The 26,582-nt window shown below is 44.2% G+C and overlaps 1 protein-coding gene across 4 annotated transcripts; it reads left to right on the forward strand.

The window, feature by feature from the left end:
* Window positions 1-48: 48 nt before the first annotated feature.
* Window positions 49-24,792, forward strand: CDC27 (cell division cycle 27). 4 transcript variants are annotated; one of them, XM_036399016.2, is made up of 19 exons: window positions 49-234; window positions 4,678-4,753; window positions 7,307-7,454; window positions 8,453-8,578; window positions 9,494-9,591; window positions 10,083-10,237; window positions 10,359-10,573; window positions 11,045-11,159; window positions 13,088-13,221; window positions 13,475-13,574; window positions 13,784-13,991; window positions 14,891-15,063; window positions 16,314-16,466; window positions 17,707-17,915; window positions 18,651-18,768; window positions 19,003-19,131; window positions 19,843-19,917; window positions 20,665-20,845; window positions 23,459-24,792. In XM_036399016.2, the coding sequence occupies exons 1-19, from the start codon at window positions 208-210 to the stop codon at window positions 23,539-23,541; spliced, it is 2,523 nt and encodes an 840-aa protein (XP_036254909.1). In that variant the 5' UTR covers window positions 49-207; the 3' UTR covers window positions 23,542-24,792. The 4 variants fall into 4 exon arrangements, with proteins under 4 accessions (XP_036254909.1, XP_036254910.1, XP_036254912.1 ...); XM_036399017.2 differs by having other exon boundaries at window positions 14,894-15,063; XM_036399019.2 differs by having other exon boundaries at window positions 13,106-13,221; window positions 14,894-15,063.
* The last annotated feature ends 1,790 nt before the right edge of the window (window positions 24,793-26,582 follow it).

Below are 26,582 nucleotides of genomic sequence, written 5' to 3' on the forward strand. Positions count from 1 at the left end.
ATTTCCGGCGGAGGGTTCGGGTATTTCCGCCGCCGGTTCGGGCGGACTCGGCGCCCGCCGGCCTCGCTCGCTCCGGTAACGGTCGGTGCGGGTTCAAATGAGCCGCGGCCGGGCCGGGCCCCGCCGTGACTCGCTCTGAGCCGGGCCGGGACCGGGGCCACCCCGCTCGGGCTCAGCGACCAGGAGGCGGAGGCCGGAGAGAGCAGGATGACGGTGCTGCAGGAACCCGTCCAGGTACCGACCCCCGGGCGGCTCAGGCCCCAAAGCCTGGCCCGGCCCGGGTTAGGCCGCCCCGCCCGCTCCGGGGCCGCGGCTCCGGCCGCTCCCGGCGGCCCCTCGGCCGGTGGGCCCGCAGGACCTCCAGCTCCTCCGCCCTCCCTCCTGCCGGAGCCCGCCAGGCTTCCCCTTCCAGCCTCCCGTTCCTATCCCCGGGCCGGCCGCGCTCGCCCCTTTGCCCCCCGGGTCCCCGGGGTCGGTGTCGGTGTCCCCGCCGCTCCTCAGCCCATTGGGCTCCCAGGAAAGGGCCCGCGGGTCCCCCGGGAGACCTGTTGATACTTCGCTCACCTTCCTGCGTTTGCTGCCGTGTCGTGTTTAAATGCTCGCAGCGTGCTCGGATCCCTCCGTGTCGTGCGAGTGAAGGACGTTCCTCATTCCCAAGGAGTTGGTTTTTTCGGGTTGATGGGAGAGAAAATAATGTAAATTTCAGTTTTTTTCTCTCGCGTTTCAGTCTCACTGCAGTTACTCTGATGGGTTTCCTGTTCTCGTGCTCAGCCTTCCCATCCAAAAGTCGTGATTCACAGAATTAAGAGCTGCTTTTTCTTTCCGCAGTTCCTGTATGCCCATTCTCTAACTATTCATAATTTTCATTAATCAGTCGTCTCATTCATATTCCCATTCTTTTTTAAAATATATTTTTAGCATTTTAACAGGATGTTTTGGGCTTTTTTTCTAGTTACAGCAAGAGGTTCCTGGCAGCAGTGTCTCTTGTTAGTACACGATTGTGTTCTGTAATGGACATAGTGAGAATTCTTGCTTTTGGCTCTTTTCTTTCTAATGAAAAGGTGGAAGGGCAAGAAAGGCTCCTGTGGAAACCCATCCTGCTGACTTGACCCTGTCTGTAGAAGATGGTGACAGTGAGGACATTCTTGTAGACCAGGGGTTTGTGTCCTTGATGGCACTGCTCTCCTCATCCCCTCTGAGAGCAGGGTCAGCGCCGTGCTGGAAATGCTTTTGGCCAGCTGGTCCCTCTCCTGCAGAGGCCATCCTGCACCGCTGGTGTTAGCTGTGGAGCTGGGCTGGTTGTTTTGCACCAGCTGGGCATTCTAGGAAAACATGGGATTACAATAGAAAAGGAAGCAAGAATGCACTGCAGTGTGAATGAGTGAAGCTGACAGGAAACAATACCAAATGTTTCCAGTGCTGTGCTAAGTAGACTGACCAAGTGGAAATATCTGCTCTCCTGAGAGCTCCCTGATAGAACAGTGGGGTCTTGTTGTGGTATTTTAGCAAGGTAAAGACCCCTCTAATCCTGTTCTCCATTCTTAACCTCTTCCTAGCTTAGATGTTTTGATGAGGCTTTGCTATGTTGAATATATCTATTTAGATTGACTACATCTAGTTAGATTCTGCTTTTAAATGACAGATCATTCCTTTAGCAGTAGTTCTGCTGCTATCAGTTTTACTGCTGTTCCTCACTTACAGGAGCACTGATAAGTTTAGGAATTATTTGTGTCTGGGTGAAGTCCATTGCGTTTCTGAATTCCCAGTTTAGCTGAAGTCCACGTACTTAGCTCTGTTTTTATAATTTACTTAAATGAAATGATTGGGAAAGTTGACACTAGTTCTCATTTTTGTTATTGCAGAGATTTTTTCCTGTCTATTTGTCTGTTCTCTCCCAGTCTTTCAGATGTCTACAGGGCTCAGCATTCCAGGAAAGAACTGTCATCCTTACATCCTCACAGCTGTGATGTTACTTATTTGTCACAGCGCGACAGATAAATAACAGAATTTGTGTTTGTATGTAGCCTTATAAATGTTGTGCTTTAATTACATGAAATTCATGTCCCAGAAGGCATTCTGGCCACTGGTTAGGTTTTTGCTAACTTTTAAAATTCTTTGAAGTTGAACAGAGTGCCAGAGTTTACAGCCCTGTGCTGTTCTTCCTGATACGGTCGATTTAAAACCCTTCAGCTCCAACATAAAACTGTGTCCCATGTGCTAAGAAACAGGCTGGATGCCTTCCAAATACTTCTGCAAAACATCTTGGAAAGAAAATGAGCACTTTGCTTGGAATTTAGCTGTTCAAGGTGATCATCTGCTGTGACTCACTGCAATGGTGCTTGGACTTGGCTGCAAGCTGCAGGACCAACGTGTGCTTGTTCAGTGGGCAGAGTTTGTGGAACTGGGGAATGCAGCACGGCCCATCCCAGGGCTCTCCTCCTCCCTGCCCACCCTGAAGACTGAAACCATGGCAGAATCTGCTTGGCATGGCAATATAGCCTAAACAGCTCGGAAAACAATTTCCAAGGTTGTATAACTGTCACAAGAGAACATCTCTTTTAAGAGCTCTTTGGCTTAGATATGAGGTGACACTTGGACGGTGCACAGGATTTTCTGGGTAGAAGATGGACCTGTCTGAATCTGATTTTGTTTTCCTGCTCTCCTTTATGAAGATGCCTTGCTGCAGGGCTGTGTGTGGTAGTTTTGGAATTCCTGTTAATTTTGCATTTCAAATTAATTATTTTTAAAAAGAGTGATTAGGACCTGGAGGTTCATCCTCTCTGCAAGCACACTTGAATAAAATGTGGAAACACTTCCAACTTTCCTCCTTCCTATGAGGCAGCCCTGAGAACACTCTTCTGGTGTGGTTTAGTGCCACTGGTGCTGTGTACATGCATTGTGCTTCTTCTAGAACAAACTAAATTACTGTGCTATATTGAGATTAATCCTTGTAGACAGTGGGCTAGAAATCCTCTTTTTTGAGGCCCAGTCATGGTTTAGGCATCTGTTCCCATGGACAATTGTTGCTGCATACGTGTGGCTGATTCCCTGCTGCCTTCCTTTCCTCTTCCTGCTCTTTTAGGAGAGTGTGTGTGAGGATCCAGACTGCAGCACGGGGCAGTTGAGGGCAGGAGGCACATTTTGGGCTGCAAAATGATAATTGCTAGAGAACAGGGATTCTACCAGCTCGTTTCTTGCTTTCGCTGGGACTCTGCTCCACAACAATTGTTATTTGAGCCAGGGTGTAGTGTAACTCTTACAAAGTGGCTGTGACACAGCCCCAAATCCCTCGTGTCCCCTCTTAGCCTTTGGCAGGATTGTTCCTGGCAACTTGCTCTGGTTTCAGCAGTCAGATGACCCTGATTTTCCCACTCCCACCCCCACACCTTTGTTTTGTAAGCTGGCTGAGTTACAGCCCTGCAAAGACAGGATTTTTAACCTGCCACAACTTGGCTGGGTTCATCTAAATGTCACTTGTGGCTTGGTGAAGGAAGAACTGCTCTTGGGAGCAAGAGAAATGGGAGACCTTGGGCTGCTCTGGCTTCAGGATGGCTTCAAAGATTGTAACCCTGACCTTCTATCTCCCTGTTTGCCCTGCTCTGCCTGCAGGGCGTGGAACCACCTTCAGCCTGGGATCCTTTCAAGGCAGCAGGGAGGAATCACTTCAGGAGGCTCTGAGGCTCAGTTATCTGAAATATGGGATACAAGCAGAGAGAAACAGCAGTGTGTTTGTGTTGTAATGATCAGACCAAGAGAATTCACTTTTAAATACGTCCAAATACTTTCACACAAGCTTAAAAGCACCTGTTGACTTCTTAAGCATATTCTTGGGATCTACTGATAGGAGAAAAGAGATTCTCTGTAGAGAATTGTTTGTAACATTCCCTGTAGTACTTGGGAGCCCTGGTGTGTGCTGTTCATGACGGCTGTGTGGGCTTCCCGTGAAGAGAACTTGCACAGTTTTCACACCCTGTGTTTGTCAAGTTTGTGTTGGAAGAAGTAGCATATGGTACATGTAACTCTGTGATGTTTGGATTTTTTAAATTTCTTTTTTTTTTTTTTTTTTTTTTTTGTAGATGGAATTGGCACTTGCCTTTCCAGCTTGGAATAGCTCTGCAGGACAGTATTGCTTTCTCTGTGGAATATTTCTTTTCGTTTTGGAGTGTCTCGTGGGTTTTAGAAGCAAATTCTATTTGTCTTTGGTTGCTGATGAGTATTAGAGAAATTCTAGATTACAAGTCTCATCTTGATCAACCCCTGAGAGGTTTCTGGGCCTGTTGGGCTTTGGTTTGGCATCCTGGGGAGATGCTTCAATGGGATACTCTGACCAGTTGGGGTTGGATTTTGGTTTTATCTTCACTGAAGGTGTTGTTGTGTGGTGTTGAGTTGTGCACCAGGCTAGGACTCAGGTAATTTCTGAGGGGTTTGGATGATTGTGGCTGGTAATGAGTAAGAAACACTCTGAGGTTGATACATTACTTCAGTGCAGGGTTTGGTGGGGTTTTTTAAACCTCCTTCCTAATAGCTGAAACAAATACAACTTGGCTGCATGTTAACCCTCCCCTCTCGTTTTATAGCTCTATAAAACCAAGCTGAACTTTGCCTTTTGCCAGTGAGAGGTGATGGGTTTTTTTTGCATTTTCAGAGCTAAATGAAGATGGTTTTCTTGCCTTGCAGGCTGCTATCTGGCAAGCACTGAACCACTACGCCTATCGCGATGCCGTGTTCCTCGCAGAGAGGTTATATGCTGAAGGTGTGTACTTTGCAATTGTAAACCTGGTGCTTTTTATCAATTCTAATTTGGGATTTGTGAGCCTCTGCTCCTGCTTTATTTTCCTCCTGTTCTCATCATGAAGTTTAAGCTTTCTGCTTGGGGAAAGCAGAGGGATGCCTTGCAATTAGGTTGGAAAATCAAATCATGTAACAGCAGCAATGTTATTTTACAGTAAAATCTCCTGAAAATTAAATTCAGATTTGTGTGTTTAAGCGCAGTGTTTACAGTGATCTGGTTTATGGTACCAAATGGGAGAATGTTGGGGGTTTTTTAATAACCCTCAAGCATTGCATGTCTTCCAAGGGCACTTGAGGATAGATGCAGCACACAAATTCTACAAATTGGCTTGACATTGAAAGCTGTCTTTGCTGATAATGCTGCTCAGATATGTTGATTGGCTCAAAGAGAGTCTTGTGATGGCGAGAGAAAAGCACTGTGAAACTGAGACAGTGAGAATCAGAACATATGGACCAGGTATCTCCTGCTGAATCCCTGCTAAGTGTTACTTCATTGTAAAGCTGGGGTATCTTGGACAGTGAGCAGGCAGCACTAACACCAATCTGTACTTTCTCTGGCTCCTTCAAACACTCCTTTGGTGTGTTCTAGCACCTTTTATTTCTCTAACCTTTTCTCCATGACCTCAGATAAGCTTTTTGTTCTTCTGTACTTCTTTCTCCTTGATACTGGTGGTCAACTTTCATTCTCTGTTTTGAAAGGTATTGTTCCCTAACCACTAACACACAAAAAAACCCAGTCCTTGAGCTGAAATACAAGTGTCATATAATTTCTCATGTTAAACAACCCAAGCTTATAATTTGAATTAAAACTGTATAAGCTATTTCATGCTCTGTTTTGTAATGAAATATTTTGCCTGCCATGCCCACGATGCAGGTCTTAACAAGGGAAGCACAAACCTAAGTTTTGAGAAATAAAGGCTTCTTTTTCCTTGTGTCAGGGTTACAAATGGAATCTGGGGTGTTTGATCTGGTGCTGAAATGAGAAATGTTGTGTAGGGTATTATGGAGCCTGATAATCCAGGTGTTTGTGAAGAAAATAGTATTTTAGGGATGACAGAGCTCCCCTGAACACAACACACTGTGAGGTGCAGGGAAATGGTAGATTGAAGGTAATTGCCAAGGATTTTGGAACAAAGAGAATCCACTTTTTGCAGCAGCCAGTAGAAAAATACCTGATAGTGACACATCTTTGCAGAATAATTCTCTGCAAGAGCACTTCAAACAGCCTTTTTCAGTGGCCAGCAGTGCTGAGAGAAAGCAGCATGAATGCTGACACTTGGTGCAAGCAATTAACTGCTAACAAAACATCTGGCTCCTGGTTAAAAGAAGTGGTTGCACTGCAGAGTGGAAGCTGCAGAACTTGAATACAGTGGCTCCATGTTGGCAGGAGTGATTTCACCCTGAGAGAAACTTCTTTTTGGTCTATCTGCAATTACTGTCCTTGATGGGACATCTGTGGCTTGGTGGTTTCCCAGAACTCTCAATATGTGTTCAAGTAGTGGATAAAAATTGATTTAACTTGAATTTTCAAAAAGGTCTTCTGGTGTTTTTAGGATAAAGCTTAATAAAATGTCCTCTGTTTGGGTCTTCTGTTTCCACTGTCACTGGTCAGGTGATGACAAAAACTTAAAATAGTCAGTTTTCAGTGAAGCAAAGGATTTGGGCAGATTCCCAAAGAGGTTTTTATACAGTGCTCGTATTGATTTTTCTAAAGATTTCCCTATAGGTGGGTGAGCAAACATCAAAATTATTTATTTAATGCTGAATTCCATTTGCAGGATAATGTCTTCTGAAAAGTATAAAGGTAATGTGGGTTTATTGAGTGGTTGGAGTTTGAAGTTGCTTGTGTTCATGCACAGCTTTTGATTTAAAATACCACTGTGTGAGGGTGATATGAGTGTAACATTTGGGGAAGTACAGAGTGGGTTAAGCCACCATGGATATACAAAATCAGTGAATTTACAGGAAGGATTAAAGTCACTTCAGGGGTTGATTCTGTCATTTATGGTGTAACCATGAGTGGCTCTGACCTCAGTCTCAAACCTGGATGTCAACTCAAGCTCTTTGAGTAGAACATCCTCAGTATGGAACATAATTCATTGCAGTGGAAGAAAATTTGGAAACAGCCATCAGTTGTAAATAGCTGCAGCGTGGTGACACTCTGAGCCAAGTCAGCCTTGGTGTGGCCAGCAGGTTGGTAAAGAAGCAGCTCTGGCCTGGCTGCTTTGCTTGGCTTGCTGCTGTTCTGCCTGCAAGCTGGCTCATCATTTCTTCAGATTGGGTAGCCAGAAGGATCAAAGTTCCTTCAAAGCTGTAGATGTCAAGAGTTCATCTGACTAGCCAAGGAAATGGCATAGGGAGATAACCACCAACAGATAAAGAACACTTCATTCAGGCATGAATTTCTAATACCATACCCATTTTACTCCACCTTATCCATAGCTGGCTTTTACTCTCTGCCCCCAGATTTTTGGTACTAAAATGATTAACATGTCACTGATGATTTTGTTCCCAGTTCACTCAGAAGAAGCACTGTTTTTACTGGCAACGTGTTACTACCGCTCAGGAAAGGCCTACAAAGCTTACAGGCTCCTAAAGGGACACAGCTGTACCACCCCACAGTGTAAATACCTGCTTGCAAAATGTTGTGTGGACCTCAGCAAGTAAGTAAATCCTTCATGTTCTGTCCAGGGTTACAAATGGATTTATTTTTTTTTTTTTGCTTGGATTTCTCTTTGGAAGATGTTGTCTTGTATAAACTAGAAATTCATTGGTCCTTCAGCACAAAAAATTAAGTTCAATTTATTTTGCTTTCAGATATGGATCTAATGAGCATTAACCCATGTTGCAAAAACCTCTAAAAATTGTTGAGTAACTTAGACAGGAATTACCAAGCTGTGTAGAAAGAAAACAGATCTTTTATGGGCTCATTTATACAGCTCTGCCTTATTTTCTTGTGGGGATGGTCTGTTCTAATAGAAGCATACACAAACAAGTAAAATTTCAAGCGGTGGCATGAAAAGCTGATTTGTTTGTTCAGGTGTTTGGGCTCAGATGCCTGAAAAATGCCTCCCACCCCAGCAGTTGTATAAAGTAATTTTGAAGCCTGCCAGCCCATTCTGTGTGAGTGCTGCTGCTCCTGCAGGTGGAGGAGGTGCAAAGTGACCCTTCATTCTCCTTTTGAGCCCTTCTTGCAAGAAAGAAAGGCTTTAAAATCCATGATCTCTGCCATATTCCAATATTGGCTCTTAACTCAGTGCATGGGGGGCCTTACAGATTGCATTTCTTTGGGAAACAAAGCCAAATTAAGCACTGGTTTTGCTTAGATAAAGCACCTTCAAAGATCAAGTGTCTTGAAGATTCTCTTGTCCTTCATGCCAGGATTGGTCACTTTTGGAAAAGTCGTGCTGAATTTTGTGCTTTTGGGTTTGTTTTGTTTTTCTTCCCTCCCAGTAGAGCTGTTTGACTGCAGAGTCCTGAACCTCCCTGTTGTAGAGGAATCCATGGGTTACTTAATGTTCATTTGCAGGAACTGGTTTGTGGTTTAAAACCTGTGAACACTGACAGTGGATTTCTGTTTTTGTTTGCAGCAGGGTGAAAACACTGGAGTGCCAGTACTGTGAGCCTTGTAACCCCTTTAAACCTCTTGTTTTTTAAAAAGGCTTGCAGAAGGAGAGCAGATCTTGTCTGGTGGAGTGTTGAATAAACAGAAAAGCCATGATGACATTGTTATGGAGTTTGGTGACTCTGCATGCTTTACACTCTCCTTACTGGGACATGTCTACTGGTAAAGTTGCTTTTTCATTTTGCCCAATAAAGTTGGAAGGTTTTTACTTGACCAAGCCCAGGTTTAGTCAAACATATCCTTAGTCATTACAGGAGACACCTCTCTCTGGTTTGCACCATTTTGGAGCATGATAAGTTCAGGTGGATAGTTGTGGAATCAGGCTGCTTTGGGAATGGTAGTTTTAATTTTCACCCAAAGACTGAAAACACAAATTCCTCTTTTCTGGGTGGGTAAGAATGCAATCCAAAAGTCTGAGATTTTTAGATACCTTTGGATTTGCTCTGAATTCTTCCCTAAGAAAAACTCTCAGCCTGTTTCTCAGTGTTACCATTTAGATTTTTACTGTCTGTGTTAGACGTGTGTAGCTCTAACCCTCAAATCAAAGTTCTGAGGGTGCTGGGCAGAATAATTTGCCAATTGTGTTTTGACTTTGCCAAGATGCAAGAATGGTTTCAGTAAATGTGAATGATCAGAGTAGTTGGGCTCTTGGATTCTTCTCTACTAGATCTATTCTCAATTATTCTCAATATTATTTCTTTGTAGCCAAATACTTAAGTGTTCAGTTTAGCTGCTAATTTCTTTGCAAAAATATTATCCATAGATACTCAAGATGGCTGGAAGGCTGGCAATCAGGTTACTGTTGGCAAAAAAGAAACAAGCTGTTGCAAAGAACTGCATCTCCCTAAAAATGAAAATTCTCAAGCTATTCTAGTGCTTATGTAACTTTTTTTGACAACTGTGTCTAAATATGTCAAGTAACTTCAAAAGAACTCAGTATTTCTTGGGCTTGAAAGATGAGGAATGTTTCTATGCCTCTCAACATGTTTTTGTTTTTCAACTCCTCTTCTGGAAAACTCTGTTGAGCAAAAATGCTGTGCTGAAGTTTCCCTGTGAACTGTTTGATTCTTTCTGCAGCAAGACAGACCGGCTTGCCAAAGGATCAGAATGTTACCAAAAGAGCCTTAGTTTAAATCCTTTCCTCTGGTCCCCTTTTGAATCACTATGTGAAATAGGTGAGTCTGCAGAACTGTTTTACTCGTGTCATTCTTGGGAGAGGTTTTTGTGAGCAACAATTCATTTAAAATACTTAGCCATTGTTTAAAACTTCTGTCTTTGTTTTCTTCTATCTTCATTATTTATACACTTTTGGATCTAACAATCCAAATGTGCTTTCCAGCCTACATTTAGTGGACACTTGGAACCTGTTTCTGAGAATAGCTTGAAAAACCAATATATGAAAGTTATAAAAAATATTGATTGTCCGGGGTTTTGTAGTAGAAGAATACTTCTGCTTTAGTACAAAGAGTTACCTGGTCTGGTGAAGGGTGTCCCTGCTTATTGCAGAGGGTTGGAATGACATGTTCCTAAAGGTCCCTTCCAACCCAAATGTTTTAAAACACTTCTAAAATCCTTTGTCCCCTGCCCTTGATTCAGACTCAGAATATTCAGAATATTCAGTGTATAGATCCAGGAATAACTATTAAATCTCCTTCCACTCTTACAGGTGAAAAGCCAGACCCTGACCAAACATTTAAATTAACATCCTTACAGAATTTCAGCAGCTGTCTGCCCAACACTTGCACAACAGTGGTGTCTAATCACAACATATCCCACAGACAGCCCGAGAGTGTCCTCATGGAGACACCCCAGGACACAATTGTGAGTTTTTCTCAAATCATTGTAAAATCATTTACTGAAATCAGTTCATTTTTCCAGCTTAACTGAAAGATGTTAATTAAACTATAGCCTGAGTACCTAAGAGCTGCCTTTTATTCTTCAGGAGTTGAACAGAATCAACCTAGAGTCCTCCAATTCAAAGTATTCCTCCTTGAATTCAGATTCCTCCATGTCTTACATTGACTCGGCTGTGATTTCCTCAGATTCTGTCCCTCTGGGGTCAGGAACTGCCATATTGTCCAAACAGGCTCAAAATAAACCAAAAACTGGAAGGAGTTTACTGGGGGGACCTGCAGCTTTGAGCCCACTAACTCCAAGGTAAGTCCTTGGCATGGCCAAGCTCTGCCCAGGGCTGAGCTGCTGCTGCTCTTTGGGATCTGGAGCAGGAGGGCTGGGGCTGCACAGCACACTCAGACACACTTGGTGGGGGAATTTGGGAAACCCAAACAACTTCAGGAACTGCTCTTGCTCCTAGTGTTGATCTCTTCTGGTTTTTAAACAAGCAGTTGGTTATTTGGAGAGGAATTGTTGATTCAAGATATTGCTTATTGCCATGTTCTCACTTGAAAACAATCTCTGAAGGAATATGCTACTGCTCTGGAATAAACTTTATTCTGAAGAAAGGCCACTGTACAGAGCTTTTCTTGAAGTCCAGCTCCTGGTGATCCTGTGGGTCCCTGCCAGCTCAGGATATTCCATGCTCTGGGTCTGTGGTTTAAGCCCTGCATCAGACCAGCTCACCAGGTCTAACATTCACACACTGACCCTTCCTCTCTGGTTTGTTCTCAGCTTTGGAATTTTGCCACTAGAAACCCCAAGCCCTGGAGATGGATCCTATCTACAGAACTACACCAACTCCTCCTCTGTCATCGACGTGCCATCCACCGGAGCACCTTCAAAGAAGGTACCTGGCATTCTGAGCCCAGCTCCTCTGCTCAGAGCTTGCCACTGCAGTGCACTTTAAAGAAGAATCCATAATGCAGAGGAAAAAAACATGGGAGCCAAGTTTTCCCCCCCCAGATGCCCAGGCTGTGGTTGCTGGGCTAACCTAGGGAAGATCTCTTGTGTTCTGTCCACCTCCCATCACAGAGGGGTTGTACAGACACTGAAGCTTCCCAACAACAGCAGATCCAAACTTTCCAGTTTGCAGGGTGGAGTGCGAAGACTTGGAGTTGTTGTTTATTTATTTAATGTATTTTCTGAAGCCTCAAGAGAGCTGAAGCTGCTGATCTCTTGCAAGTAGTTCTTGAGTTGAAGTTTACAGACCAGAGTAATAAAAATCCTGCTGCTGGTCTGTGAAGGACTGATAGAATGGTGCTGTTTCACTCAGCAAAGTCTTGCTAAAACTAAAAAATGCCTGCTTTACTCAGGAAGAAACTGCTGTAGTTGCCATAGTGATAAATGAGAGGTGGAATGTTGGTGACAGTTGAAGAACTATTTGTTCCTTTCTAAAAACAAAAACCTGATGATTTTCCCCTGTATTTTTAGTAAATCTACAAGTTGCATGAGGGGTGTTGGTGTTTTATAGGGGGAACTATTTTGAAATAATGTTGAATCTCTGAAAATTATAACTTGAGTTGCCACGTTTGCTCTGGACAAATCTTGATGCTGTGCCATTCTGAAAGGGAAATCTGGGCCTTGTGCTAAAAGAGTCAGTGAGGAATGTGCTTTGTTTGGCTGATCCAGTCCCCACCCTGTGCTTGCTCAGGACCCTTTGGAAACAGTGGCTTGTGCTGGACTGTGCACATATAGGAAGGGAAATTTCCATGAGTCTGAAAATGGAAATAAAGTTTGTAAGGTGCAGCTCTTCTGGGAGCTGAAGAGCTTTGGGAAATCAAGTTGGATTTGCTGCTGTTTTGTTGCTTTGCTGAGTGTGACACAGCAGCACTGAGGTGTAAACTTCACTACTCCACACTTAGGCCCTGCCCAGGTGGAGCTGTGCCTCTACAAAAACATAAATATCAAATACATTTTAATAAACAACCTAAATTCTGGTTCATGCTTTGTCCAGTGCAAGCAGTGACTGTGCCAGTTCCACTTTGCTCTTCCAGTTTGTGTCAGACAAGGTTTGGTGGAGCTGTGGCTGAACAGAGGCAGTTTCCTAGGAAACACTTACATAAGTGAGTGAAGCATTAGGATGAATCCAAGGGCTTCCTGGCTGAGTGGGCAGGAAGTTTCCTTGCCACTAAACCATCCTCTGGTAACAGAATCTGGGAAAGGATCAGAAGGCCAGAGCCTCAGGGGCTGGATAATGCACAAAGTGACATTGCTTGTGCTGCTCTTGGTCCCCTTGTCCCTTTCTGGTGTCTCTTCCAAACAGCCATCACTGAATTGAATGTTGGTGTCCCTGGAGGAGGCAGAAAGATAATTTTTTTAATGCTTTTTAAAATATGAAGAGGAGGATCTGTTCTGAAAACAGGCTGAGTTGCTGTGCAGTTTGTGAATGGCTTCTGAATGGGATTGTAATAGGATAATTTTAAAATCTCTTTCTATTTTTTGTGGGGTTGTTTTACAACTTTCTGCAGGAAAAAGCCTTTAAATATGATGTATTTTAATTCCCTTTTGTTCTTGCACAAGCACTTTAACATATAGTTTCTTGCCATTAGATGGAGATTTCTCTATCTTCAAATGAAGTGCACAAGCTTTGTAGACTTGCTGTTATTAACAGGTAGAAGGAGAAACACTTTGGATGGCTTTCCCTGGGCATGGGGGAGCTCTCTCCTTTATTCAAATAATTCTGTTTCTCCTCGTGCAGTGCTTGGTGGATGGAGTGGGATGGGTTTGGCACAGCAGAAATGGAGACTCCTGAGTGACATAATAACAAACCTGTAGAAACTCTGTGTTGTGCAGGCTGTCAGCAGGATCAGCCAGGCTGGAACAAAATCTGTGTTCTCCCAGAGTGGGAACAGCCGGGAAGTCACTCCAGTTCTTGTTGCACAAACACAGAGCTCTGGTCCCCAGACAAGGTAAAACAATCCTGGTACTGGAGCAGTTTTGGTTAAAGCAAATCTAAAAGCTGTTGTTATTGTTATTGTTATTGTTATTGTTATTGTTATTGTTATTGTTATTATTATTATTATTATTATTATTATTATTATTATTATTATTATTATTATTATTATTATTATTATTATTATTATTATTATTATTATTATTATTATTAAAGTGGAGCAATGAAGCTCACCTGTCCGTGTGTCATTTTTCCATTTTCCTTTTCAGTACAACACCTCAGGTATTGAGCCCAACCATTGCTGCTCCACCCAACGCGCTGCCTCGGCGAAGCTCTCGCCTGTTTACCAGCGACAGCTCCACCACCAAGGTACCAAAGCTCCCAGTGCTGCAAACCCCTGCCTTCCTCACCCAGCTGTGAATTCCCATGTATTACAGCACTTGTAGCACCTTAAGAACAGATCCTGCCGTGAGCAGGGCATGGTTGTTACACATAATTTTACACAATTTACTCTCGAGTTTAGATTTCTGGATTGAAAAGATTCTTTTATATGTAACTCTTCTTTTTCTTATTTGCAGGAAAATAGCAAAAAATTAAAAATGAAGTTTCCACCTAAGATTCCAAACAGAAAAACAAAAAGTAAAACAAATAAGGGAGGAATAACTCAACCAAACTTAAATGACAGTTTGGAAATTACCAAACTGGACTCTTCCATCATTTCAGAAGGGAAAATTTCCACTGTTGCACCACAAATCCAAGCTTTCACGCTACAGAAGGCAGCAGCAGGTCTGTTTGAGCACTGTTGGTCTCTAGAAGAGTAAAATCTGATATATCTGGGTTTTAATGTTGCTTCAGTATTTGCTTCTTTCCCATTTCGTTTAGCATGCAGCTCTCACCTTTGTGTGGTGATAAAAACTGATTTAATTCAACGTCTTGTTAACTTAGAAACATGTGAAGGAATATTGAGAGTGGTAATTGTCAGCAGATAAATCTTGCAAGCTCTGGTCCTTATTAATGATTAAAGTATTTTCAAAGTATATAAAGTATTATAAATTGTTATGCAGTGAATAAATTATGATAATAGAATAAGTTATATTATTATGATTATGTTATGTTGTTATAAAGTAGAACTTGAAAAATTTAAAGTATGTAATTTATGACAGTATTATCCTTGGAAACTGATCCAAAGGAGTTACTCATAACCCAGTCACCTCTTAACATGGGCTTTATGTGGTCTGTTCTCCCTTGATGTTTCCCGTTTGTTTAAAAACAAATCTTTATTCAGATTGTCAGAAAATCCTAAGGAAAATGCTGAATTCCCCTCTTTTGGCTCAGTAATGTTTCCAGGCAGCAAGAGGATGTATCCATGGCTACCAGGCTTGTGGGAACTGCTCAGACCTAAAGAAATGTCTGAATAGCTGCTGGAAATGCAGAACTCCGCTCACTCTGAGCCCCAGAGTTTAAGGACTCATTATTTTCTAGCTGATAATCAGAATATCATGCTCATGTTAATGAAGTGTATAATGTTAAGAGTATATAAACCTTGTTTGGGAACTCCTGAAAGGTTTTCATAGGAGGAGTGCACAAGGGAGAGATTTTGGGATTAGCACTTCCAACTAAATAAGTCTCAGCTGTGATTTTTTTTTTTTTCCCCCCCACTTTTATTTATTGTGTTTTTCTCCTAGAAGGTTTGATGAGCCTTCTCCGGGACATGGGGAAAGGTTATTTGGCCTTGTGCTCATACAACTGCAAAGAAGCCATCAATATTTTGAGCCATTTGCCATCCCACCACTACAACACAGGCTGGGTGCTGTGCCAAATTGGGAGAGCTTACTTTGAGCTGGCAGAATACATGCAGGTAGGAATGGGGGCCAGGCCTTCCTCTCCTCTCTTTGCTTTGGCAGTTTTACACAAACCCTGCAGATCTCCTGTAAAATCCATGGCAAAGTTTGCAGTTGTGGTAAATGGGTAAATATAAAAGTTACACCTGGAATGGATTAAGGTCTTGAATCTGCTTCCTCGTTGAGCTTTCCTAAAATTTTTTCTTAATGTTACTTCCTCTAGTATCCAAGTGTTGGGGTCTCCTCCTTGTGTGTCCTGTCTCTGTCTCCTGCTGTGCTGATGGAATTGTGTGCACTGCACTGTTTTAGAATAGATCACTCGACAATTCAGCTCTAAACCAAAACACTTCTCTCCATTCTAGTTAATTCTGATCACATCAGTGACCCAGTTTCCCTCCCAGCCTCACAAGTGAAGCACTGGCACAGCTGAGGTGATGCCAAACTGCTCCAGAATCAGCAGTGAGCAGTTCAGGGTAGTCCCACAGTTCTCTCCTTGGCACTGTTGTCCTGACAGCTGATGTGCCTGTTTGCTAAGGGTTTTCAGCACTCCTTGGCAGAATGTGTGCAGGAGACAAAGGAGAGGGAGGTTTGGAGCTGTGCACAGTCTGTTTCCAGGTGGAACAGATGCTGGGTGCTTCCATAGATTATTTAGAAAGGTGAGCCTACAGATTTTAATCACAGAATTCCAGGGTGGTTTGGGTTGAAGGAGACTTCAAAGCTCATCCATTCCCACCCCTGCCATGGCAGGGACACCTTCCCCTGTCCCAGGCTGCTCCAAGCCCTGCCCAGCCTGGCCTTGGGCACTGCCAGGGATGCAGGGGCAGCCCCAGCTGCTCTGGGCACCTGTGCCAGGGCCTGCCCACCCTGCCAGGGAGCAATCCCTGCCCAGTATCCCACCTCACCTCAAACCATCACCCCTTGTCCTGTCACTCTTTATTGGATGGTTACCAATAACAGCTGGCCCATAAAAGTCTGTTGCACTCTCTCTGATTTTGTGGGTGGTGGTTTTGCCTCACTCATGCATGGACAGAAACAGGAATGCAGCTGAGTCAGCAGGAGGGAGAGCTGGCTGCATTCCTGCTGGCATAAATATCCTGGGATCCAGTCACTTCCTTCCCTTGAAAGGAAAGTTCAGGGCTTGCAGCTCTGTGTAGAACACTTAAAAAGCAAAGAGGATGCTCAGGCTGGATGTGGGGCCTTGGACCTTGACCTCTGTGCTCTGCCTTGGTGGGTGGAATTTTATTTTAAGTTTCATTTCTGTTCTCAGGCTGAGAGAATATTTTCAGAAGTGAGGAGGATTGAAAACTACAGAGTAGAAGGCATGGAAATCTATTCAACAACACTCTGGCATCTGCAGAAAGATGTTGCCCTTTCAGTTCTTTCTAAGGATTTGACAGACATGGATAAAAACTCACCAGAGGTATAAAATGCTGTGGGCTTGAATGAGAAGAGGGGAATTGTATGTGGTAAAATCAGTGATTCAGAACAGAACTTTGAGCTCTAATCCAGTGTACTCTCCAGTGGGAATACACCTGAACATGGCAAAACTGGAGAGGGAGCTGGCATGAACTGCTGATGCCTGAAATGGCTCCCTTAAAATTTGAATATCAGCTTATGTGGAACAGGTTGAAACCTTTTATCTGTTAATGGTTATTTAAATTTGCCTTGGCACTATTCAACCAGGAAGATCATGGGTTAGTCAGTGACTCTTGCTGCTGCCAGTGTGCAGAGATAAGGAATATCTTTTTCCTGTACCTTTTAATTGCTGTAGCTAATTTACTGGCACTTAAAATATTTGTTCTAGAATTTATTTGCAGACATGATGTTGCACATTTTTATACCAAAGTCCATTAAACTGCAGGGTGTGTGGTAATGTAGTCACAATATGCCAAAACCCAGAGATCTTTCAATAAGTGCCACAGTAAAAATAAAATATGTGAGTTGATAAATGTGCTCTTAAGAATTGAGCAAACTGTAGAGGATATTTGAAATCTTTTTGGTGGAGGAGGAAATCCAATTCATGTTATCCTGCAAGTTTGTCTAAGAGTGGAAAACAAACTCAGTGAACAGTTGGTGGTTGTAGTAAGATTAGTCAGGATAGAGGGAAATGCAGATTCTAATCCAAGCAGTGGAAAATAGTTATGTGCTTTGGCAGTGATGCTAAAAATTTGGGGAAGTGGGGGACCCTGGGCTGTGGTATTTACAGTCTTGATGGGTGCTGAGCAGCAGGGAAAGAGGAGGTTGTTGCTAAAATTCTTCCTCTGCAGATTTCCAGATTTGTCACTTGGAGGGAGCTGAAGAAATAAAATACCATCTCCCCCTTTGTTATTCTTAAAGATGTTTTATTTCTGGCCTTTTCAACACCTTCAAAAGCTTTAGTCATTAGTCATCAAAGGATCTAATTGGTGCAAACTTGTTGGGTGTCCATGGATTCTCCATTTCTGTAATTCAGCTTGCTTCTTTATTTATTTTAGAAGGTGTGTTTAGCCCTGCTTGCTTCACAGGAATGAGCCTGAACTAACTGTTGATTTATTCCTATTTTTTACTTTTTAGTCTAGAAGTTATTTATGATTATTTAAAGCAGTATAGATAAATGTGTTCAGCTCAAATTTAGTCAGAGTAGTAAAAAGGCTTCTGGTCCTGCCCTGCTGTTGTTGCAGGCCTGGTGTGCAGCAGGAAACTGCTTCAGCTTGCAAAGGGAGCACGACATTGCCATCAAGTTCTTCCAGAGGGCCATCCAGGTGGATCCAAACTATGCCTATGCCTACACCCTGCTGGGCCATGAGTTTGTGTTGACAGAGGAGCTGGACAAGGCTCTGGCCTGTTTCAGAAACGCCATCAGGGTCAACCCCCGGCACTACAACGCCTGGTAGGTCTGGCTTTACAAACCCTGCTGCTCCCTGGGCTGCAGGATTCCCTCTGGAGGAACAGCTCTGTCTGTCTGCTTTGGGCTGGGAGGGACCTCACAGCCCATCCAGTGCCACCTTCCACCAGCCCTTGCTGCTCCAGGCCCCATCCAGCCTGGCCAGGGACCCTGCCAGGGATGGGACAGCCACCATCCCACCCTCTGCCCACTGCTCTTCCCTCCTGGAAAAGAGCAAAGCCATTCCTGCAGAAGATGGGGGGCTACTTTCACAAGGAAGGCAAAAAATTGATTCTTTTTTTTGTTTGTTTTCACAGATTATTTAGGCTGTATTACCCCATTATTTTGTCCTGTTGGGCAGCATTCTTTGTGCATTGTGTGTCCTCAGTTGCAGTTGGAGAGATGAGATCTCAGCCTCTTCCTACCTTAGGACACACTTTGTTTCTTACAGCTTTTTAATATATAAAGCAGTAAAAGTTAGATCTGTGAGTGTGATAGTGTTAATAACTTTTGTGTCCTTTTATTTAGCCAGTCTTGCTGTGGATCAGACATCAGTTCTTCAGCCACCCAATGGATAACAAAAAAATAAAATTTTAGACAGCTTTTTCCCCCAGGAAATCTCTTCCCACCCTACATGAGGTTGGCAAGGCTAAAAACCATTCCTGCTATGTCACATTCACTAACAGGAACTAATTTGGTTAAAATCCAGTGCCACTTACCAGAATGGTTTCTGTGCTGCAGGTACGGGTTGGGAATGATTTATTACAAACAGGAGAAGTTCAGTCTGGCAGAAATGCATTTCCAGAAAGCACTTGATATCAACCCCCAGAGCTCAGTCCTGCTGTGTCACATTGGAGTAGTAAGTACATGGCACTTCACTTGGGTGGGGAGAAGGGCTTGGGGTGCAGAGGAGGTGAGGAGGATTTTTCTTCCTGTAGAAGAAAACTCAGACTTGGTCTAGAAGTGGGCAAATACTTTCCTAAAGGAGCAGGGTGTAAGTAAACATGGTCAGAAGGGTTTGTCCTTGCCCAGCAGATGAGCTGTTATTTTTCCAACAATTCCCTTTTGGAATTGTTCTCTCTTTGTGTGCCAGGTCCAACATGCACTGAAGAAATCCGAGAAGGCTTTGGACACTTTGAACAAAGCAATCAACATCGACCCCAAGAACCCACTATGCAAATTCCACAGAGCCTCGGTGTTGTTTGCAAATGAGAAGTACAAGGTCAGTGTGGGTGCTTGTGGCAGCCTTGAAATCCCTGTAGCTGGGAATGGGGGTGCCTTGGGAATCTTTCCAGGTCACCTGGGGAGCACCAGGCCTTGCAGGAAGAGCCTGGGACATGAGAAGCGTTTCCTTTGGCAAGTGCCACCCTCAGCAGGGTGGCATTGAGTGTTTTGGTTGTAATAAAATCTGGGGCCACCAGGTGTTGCTTTTTAAATTATTGTTTTAGTCTGACCCACTATCATTTATACTAAATTCTCAAAAAAAACTCAGCCAACTGCCCCATATCCAATTACAGCAATAAGAACCAGCTGTTTCCAAGGTTGTGCTGTGGAGTGCAAAGTCAGAAGTGAAGCAGTTTTGGGCTGATTCCCTGCTGACCTGAACCCTGTTTAGAACAGAAGATCTTCCCACACTGTTTATCCAGCAGCTTTTCCTCAGGCCAATGTTTTTTGGCTCCAGAAGACAAGCCAAGTCTGTTTGAAACTTGCCTCAGAAACATGTCTGCACACTGAAAGGGAAAACTTCAAACTTTTTTTTATTTCTAACTGCAGACTAAATATTTTTCAGTTGAATTTCTTAATGATGCCAGGTGACTGTCACAGCAGAGTAAACAGCTCCAGCACCAAGAACTAATTTAAAAGTAAAGCAGAAGTTTCACTAGAAGTGTTTGGTTTCAAATGCCTAATATAAACACTCTTTCCAACCTTTCAGTCGGCTTTACAAGAACTTGAAGAACTGAAACAGATTGTTCCCAAAGAGTCTCTTGTTTACTTTTTAATAGGAAAGGTAGGTAAAACTTCACTGTGATCCTAAGTTCTTTGACTTCCTTTGCTGCTTAATGAGAAAATTTGATGCCTGTCACTAAGATGCTTCCACTTGGAGCAGTTTTCTAAAAATTCCCAAAGCTTTAAATACTGAACAAGAAGCAGCTACATTCCAACCCTTCTTGTGTGAAATGCCAGAGAAGTGATCTAGTGACAGAAATCCTCCTTCCCACCACCACCTCTGCTGATAAGCTTTAAATAACTTCTGCAGCTTTCTGTGGGGAGTGTCTGGTCACTTGGGAGCACCAAGACAAACTTCCCTCTAACACAGAGCTGGAGAACTCTGTATCAGCAAGATTGCTTTCTTTTGTTTGAACTGGAGAGAGTTAAAGGATTTGTGCTGAAATGTGTTCACTGGTATTTGTCCAGGAGTGGCTGGACCTCCAAACTGACATGAGTGGCCATGTCTAGACAAACTGAAGATTTTCACTGTTTAAATCCTTAACACAGATAAATAACTTCTCCATCTGCCCTGAGTGATAAAGAATCTCTTAGCTGCTAGTTTATTTCTTTTTATTTTTAAATAGAAACACTTGCTCTTTCTACACATACTTATTTCCCTTGGGGCTCACATAATAATAAGTTTTTCATACCCACCCTCTATTGCTTTCCATAAAACATCACTGAACTGTGGAACATTCATTCCCCAAACCTTCAAGTAGCAGCTTCATGTAAATGCAGCCTTTCCTGCTTTTTTCTTTCTGTTCAGGTTTATAAAAAGCTGGGTCAGACACATCTGGCCCTAATGAATTTCTCCTGGGCAATGGACCTGGATCCCAAAGGAGCCAACAACCAGATCAAGGAGGCCATAGACAAACGCTACCTGCCCGACGACGAGGAGCCCATCACGCGCGAGGAGCAGATCAGCGAGTGCTACCCCTACGAGTCAGGTCTGTGCTGCAGGAGCCTCCTCTGCCTGAGCCTGGGGAGGGCCAGCTCTGACAGCTGAAACATTCCTGTGCTGCAGGAGCCTCTGCCCTGAGCCTGGGGAGGCCCAGCTTTAACATTTCTGTGCTCCAGGAGCCTCTGCCCTGAGCCTGGGGAGGGCCAGCTTTAACATTTCTGTGCTGCAGGAGCCTCTGCCCTGAGCCTGGGGAGGGCCAGCTTTAACATTTCTGTGCTCCAGCCCCTGCCCTGAGCCCTGGGGAGGGCCAGCTTTAACAGGTGAAACATTTCTGTGCTCCAGGAGCCTCTGCCCTGAGCCTGGGGACAGGGCCAGCTTTAATATTCCTGTGCTGCAGCCTCTGCCCTGAGCCTGGGGAGGGCCAGCTTTAACATTTCTGTGCTCCAGGAGCCTCTGCCCTGAGCTCTGGGGAGGGCCAGCTTTAACATTTCTGTGCTCCAGGAGCCTCTGCCCTGAGCTCTGGGGAGGGCCAGCTTTAACATTCCTGTGCTCCAGGAGCCTCTGCCCTGAGCCTGGGGACAGGGTCAGCTTTAACATTTCTGTGCTCCAGCCCCTGCCCTGAGCCCTGCGTAGGCCCAGCTTTAACATTTCTGTGCTGCAGGAGCCTCTGCCCTGAGCCTGGGGAGGCCCAGCTTTAACATTTCTGTGCTGCAGGAGCCTCTGCCCTGAGCTCTGGGGACAGGGCCAACTTTAACATTTCTGTGCTGCAGGAGCCTCTGCCCTGAGCTCTGGGGACAGGGCCAACTTTAACATTTCTGTGCTCCAGCCCCTGCCCTGAGCCTGGGGAGGGCCAGCTTTAACATTCCTGTGCTCCAGGAGCCTCTGCCCTGAGCTCTGGGGACAGGGCCAGCTTTAACAGGTGAAACATTTCTGTGCTCCAGGAGCCTCTGCCCTGAGCCCTGGGTAGGCCCAGCTTTAACAGGTGAAACATTTCTGTGCTCCAGGAGCCTCTGCCCTGAGCTCTGGGTAGGCCCAGCTCTAACAGGTGGAACATTCTGCCCAGTGAGTGCGAGCTCTGGAGGTTCTTCACTCAGAATTCATCCATTGTCCAGTAACAGTTGCTTCTCTGAGCCAGGTCTCATAAGCCCTTGGAGGTCTATTACTCACTCAAGATAGCTCAGCTACCTTTTGGGGCCATAAAATCAGCAGTGTTGGAAACAAAAAGATTTAATAAAAGGCAAAATAAACAGAGAAAAACTGAGTCAGGTGCAAGAGGTTTTTGCTCTTGGTAAAACACTTCACAAAAGTGATTTGTTTCTTTGTTCTCTTTTCTTCCCCAGATTGCCTAGGTGGGACTTTGTGCCTTTTTGTCTAATTATCTATCTAAGTTTGAGGTGAAGTCCCCTAGGCCTATGAGGTGGCTTTTTCACCTCATCAAGGAGAGAAACTTTTGGGCTTTTTTGGGTTTTTTTTTTTTTGAGGGGACAAAGGATAGTTTTGTCACTCAATTAACAGAGGGCACATTCCTATATTGTCCCTACAGAAAGCATGGCATGAAGGGTTGTGAAATTCCTTTAGATGTACTTCAACAGAGATTGTGGTAACTCTAAATTTATACAAATCATGGGTGGCTTTAAGAGTATCCCAGGAGAGCAAGACATTCCCAGGGCTGCAAATATTCCATCATAAAGCATCAAATAACTTCAGAGTAAATGAATTGCAGCTAAAGTTGTCTGCAGATGCTTTTTTCAGAAGCTAAACTGGATGTTGGATCCAAATACGTGGTGTGCTGAATATAAAAGGTGGCTTTTGATGAAGGTCATGGAAGCAGTTTGATTTGGATCAAGAGAAAATAAAACACTATGGGGAGTAATTCACACAAAGGAATAGCCCAGGTTTTTCTTCTCTCAGCTTTTGATTATGAACATAAATTCCATAAAGCATGGACAGTCATAAATATTGACCTGTCTGCAGGCTGAAATGGAGATAGAAAATACATGCTAATAAGCAATTTAATTCTCTTCCCACAAAGAAGGACCTACAGCAGGATTTGGATTCTTACTAATAGACAAATGGCTGTGTCCTGCAATTGCAGATTCTCAACTGAATAATAGAGAAAGGTGACAGCTGTACATCACCTTGGTTTTTATTGGTCCTGTGTGGTTTTTAATATGGAAACTTTACCCCGCACTGCACTTCTGGAAGTACCCAGTTTTTCTCTCCCTGCTGTTGTATTTGGGGTGATTTTGAGCCCCAGCTCCCTGGGCTGAGCCTGTTCTGACCAGGAGATGGAGACAGAGACTGGAACTGCTGAGCCACACCTGAGCAATGCAGAACAAACCCAAAAACCAACCAAACAAGAAAAAAAATTAAAAAGGAAAAAAAACCTAACAGCCTAGTCTGTCCAATAAGCACAAACAAAATAAGTGTTGGGTTGTCACTGTTCAGCTTCCCTGGCTGTGCAGAGAAAGTGTGGAAGAGTTCCACAGCCTCAGCTCAATGACTGCCCGGGCTACACGGGACAAATTAAAGTAATTTCAGGTAATTTGTGGGGGGGAAGCAGAATTTTCCTGTGGATGCTTTGCCTGGGCTGGGCTGGTGGCAGGGGGAGCTGTGCAGGGGGACAGCCCCTGACCCCGAGGTCTCTTTGTCCCCACAGTGGGCACAGACGAGTCCCAGGAGAGCAGCATGACGGACGCGGACGACACGCAGCTCCACGCCGTGGAAAGTGATGAATTTTAACCTCCAAGAGCCAGTGTCTGAGCTTGAGTGTGTGTGACTGGTACTGTCGTGTTCTCCCCTTCCTTGGCATCCTGGGTTCTACATCTCTGAGCCAGCACTGTCGTTGTTCTCCACTGACACCACGAGTGCACCTCAGACCTGAGCTTAGCAGAGTTCATGGCAGTGCAATATCCAGCTGCTGCTGAGTCTGACTAGTTGGCTCTTACACATTTATGGCAGTGACTGAGGAGAAAATGCTGGTTTTGAACTCCCCCTTGCTGGAAAAAAAATATCATGGAAGACAGACTTGTGCTTTGCTGTATGGAAGCCAGTAGATGTGGGGATAGTACTAATGATGAGGTGTCTTGTTCTTTTTCCAGAAATGTGTCTTAGTTTGGGTCTTTCTTGGTAAGCAGAGTGCTGAACCTCATTTCCAAGTTCTCCAAGGACAGTGTTGACAAACAGGCTGTTCAAGACTTTTGCATATTGTAGTGTAACTTAAATGCCAGGGAGTGTCAATGACCTTAAAGCTGCAGTGTCTCCAGTGAGCAAGCAGGACTGGGCGTGTGCCAGGCCACGTGAAACAGCCCTGGCCCTGCCCAGGGTGCAACTGCAGGAGAATCACATTGCAGGATCAGAGCTTTCATTAAATGCTTTCGTGTTCTAACCATGAGTTAATTTATTCACCCGGTTTTGGAAAGGTCAGTGTTTACTTTGTATTTCTGTCAGCACCACCTTGCTTCATTTTTCATGCACCCCTTGAACTTGTTCTTCCCCTTTGAAGAATAAAAATTAATAAAGGGAAAAATCAAGAGAGAAATGTAGATAAAAGTGTAACGTGAAACATCAAACCCCTAATCCTGTGAGAGTGGGAAGACTGGAAGCCTTAATACAATCAGAACCTTGGTCAAATGCATCAAATAATTGTCTCAGATCAGTATCTCCTTAGGTCTGCTATCACTTTGAAAACTATTTTGTAAAGTGTGGTCCAAGCAGGATGCAAAAATGTGCAATTATTTGTCTTTTACCTTATTTTTGTAAGCTGTTCTTTCAGTTTCCCATTCTAGGAACACTTTCCTTTCCTCGAGGGTCTGTTTCTGAGAGGAGAAAGCTGTGCCACGTTAGTGAGTCCAAACTGCTCTCTGTAGCATTCTGCAGCAGCAACTGGTGCCCTTTGTGCAGTGATGATAAAGAAAGTGTATGATACAAGCAGTTTTAAAGAGCAATTTATGCCTAATAAATTGGGAATGATACAAATTTCATAGCACCGTATTTGTTGTGATCAGTCTTAATTTTTTTTTCTTAATCTATTGGTTTTTAGGTGTCTCTTTAGTTTCCTTCACACTTCAATTTCTTTTGAATTCTGTCCTTGTCCACTTGGCACCTCTTCTGTCCCAGCTTCTCTCTGATCAAGAGCCACATGGACACCTTTATCCTTTGAAAAATCATCCCCAAGTTCTGAGCAAAAATAGAATTCTGTGGTGCAGTGGGGTTTTTTTGAAGTAGGAGGATGGGCAGTGAAAAATAGGCTCAATTCCCCTCGGAGGGAATGAAAAAACCCCTCTAAAATCTGAGGAATGAGCAGAGGTTAAAGGAGCTCTGTGCCTGTGCCCTGCACTTTGATCAGCTGGGGCTGGGGCTGATCTGGGCTGGAGTGAGGCTCTCACAGGGATCCATTCCTGGGGCTGAGGCTGCTCTGGGTGATTCCCCTTCCTGGAGGGCTCAGCATTGCCTGGAGCTGCTCTGCACCCAGGGCAGAGCTCCCAGGCCCTGCTCCCGAGGTCCTGGGTCTCTCCTGCTGGGCTTTCCCAGCACATCCCTCACCAGAGGAGTCTGAGCAGCACCTCCCGGTAAGGTCTGCAGGCAGCACTTGTGGAACGCCACTAATTACCGTGTTAATTGGCTTCCTTTTGGTTCCCAGCATATTTTCTAAACAAAAAGCAGGAGGAAGCAGGTGCTATTTACTTTTCCATAACAAAAGTTGTTCATGTGGGGACCAGAGATCCAGGAATTGTGGGGCATTTTTTTCTTTTTTATTTGTTCCCTGAAAACTGCAGTAAAACTTTCAACCCCTTGGAAAAAAGCTCTTAATTGAGCTGGGATGTTCAAAGGACCTTTGTGCTATTTGGAAGATTTAATACATAAAAACATTCCTGGCTTTGTATGGTCATCCTACCTTAAAGGTATTTTCTTTTTTCCCAAGAATCCAGGGTCACATTTAGCCCTTGCTGCTATTTTACATTCTAAGGAAAAACACAAAATTAGTATTGAAGGACTAAAATTTGGCTCTTTGAGGAGGGACAGGGAGGAAGAGGCTGAGCACGGAGACACTGGCAGGGAGGTGAGCAAGTGTTCACTGAAGAGAATTAGGGAACTGTCATTTTCTTACAACAAAACTATGGAAGAATGCAAAGTGTGGGTGTGGTGTTGCTATTTGCATTGAAACAATGTAATTTGTCCTTTTTTTTTTTTTTTTTTTTTTTTTGCTTTTCTTGAGTTTTTTTTTTAATTTCAAAAATTGTACAGTCCTAGGGGGAAAAAATTCTTTTCTGTTAATATATTTGCAATTCATGAAAGGATGTGGAAAATCCAAATAAATTACTTTTAAAAGCAGGCTTAGCCCCAGCTGCTTTGGGTCAGGGGTGGGATTTGCCCTTCAGGAGCTGGGCAAGTGACAGAGGTTGGGAAAGGTTTAAGGGCACCTTGGGGTGCACAGGGCTCTTTTCTCTCCTGTGTCACCTGTAAATCTACCACAGCTTCCAAACGGGCTGCAAGGCCCTGGCTGGAGTTTTGGGTGAGGTGGGAGGTGTGACATGGGTGTGACACTGGGTGTGAGGACCTGGAGCTGCTGGGATGAGTCCAGAGAGCCCTGGAGCTGCTCCAGCGCTGGAGCCAGGCTGGGAGAGCTGGGGGGGCTCACCTGGAGAGGAGAAGCTCCAAGGAGAGCTCAGAGCCCCTGCCAGGGCCTGAAGGGGCTCCAGGAGAGCTGGAGAGGGACTGGGGACAAGGATGGAGGGACAGGACGCAGGGAATGTGTCCTGCCCAGGGCAGGGATGGGTGGG

The sequence above is a fragment of the Molothrus ater genome, chromosome 27, assembly GCF_012460135.2.
Source record: "Molothrus ater isolate BHLD 08-10-18 breed brown headed cowbird chromosome 27, BPBGC_Mater_1.1, whole genome shotgun sequence".
Lineage (NCBI taxonomy): Eukaryota > Metazoa > Chordata > Aves > Passeriformes > Icteridae > Molothrus > Molothrus ater.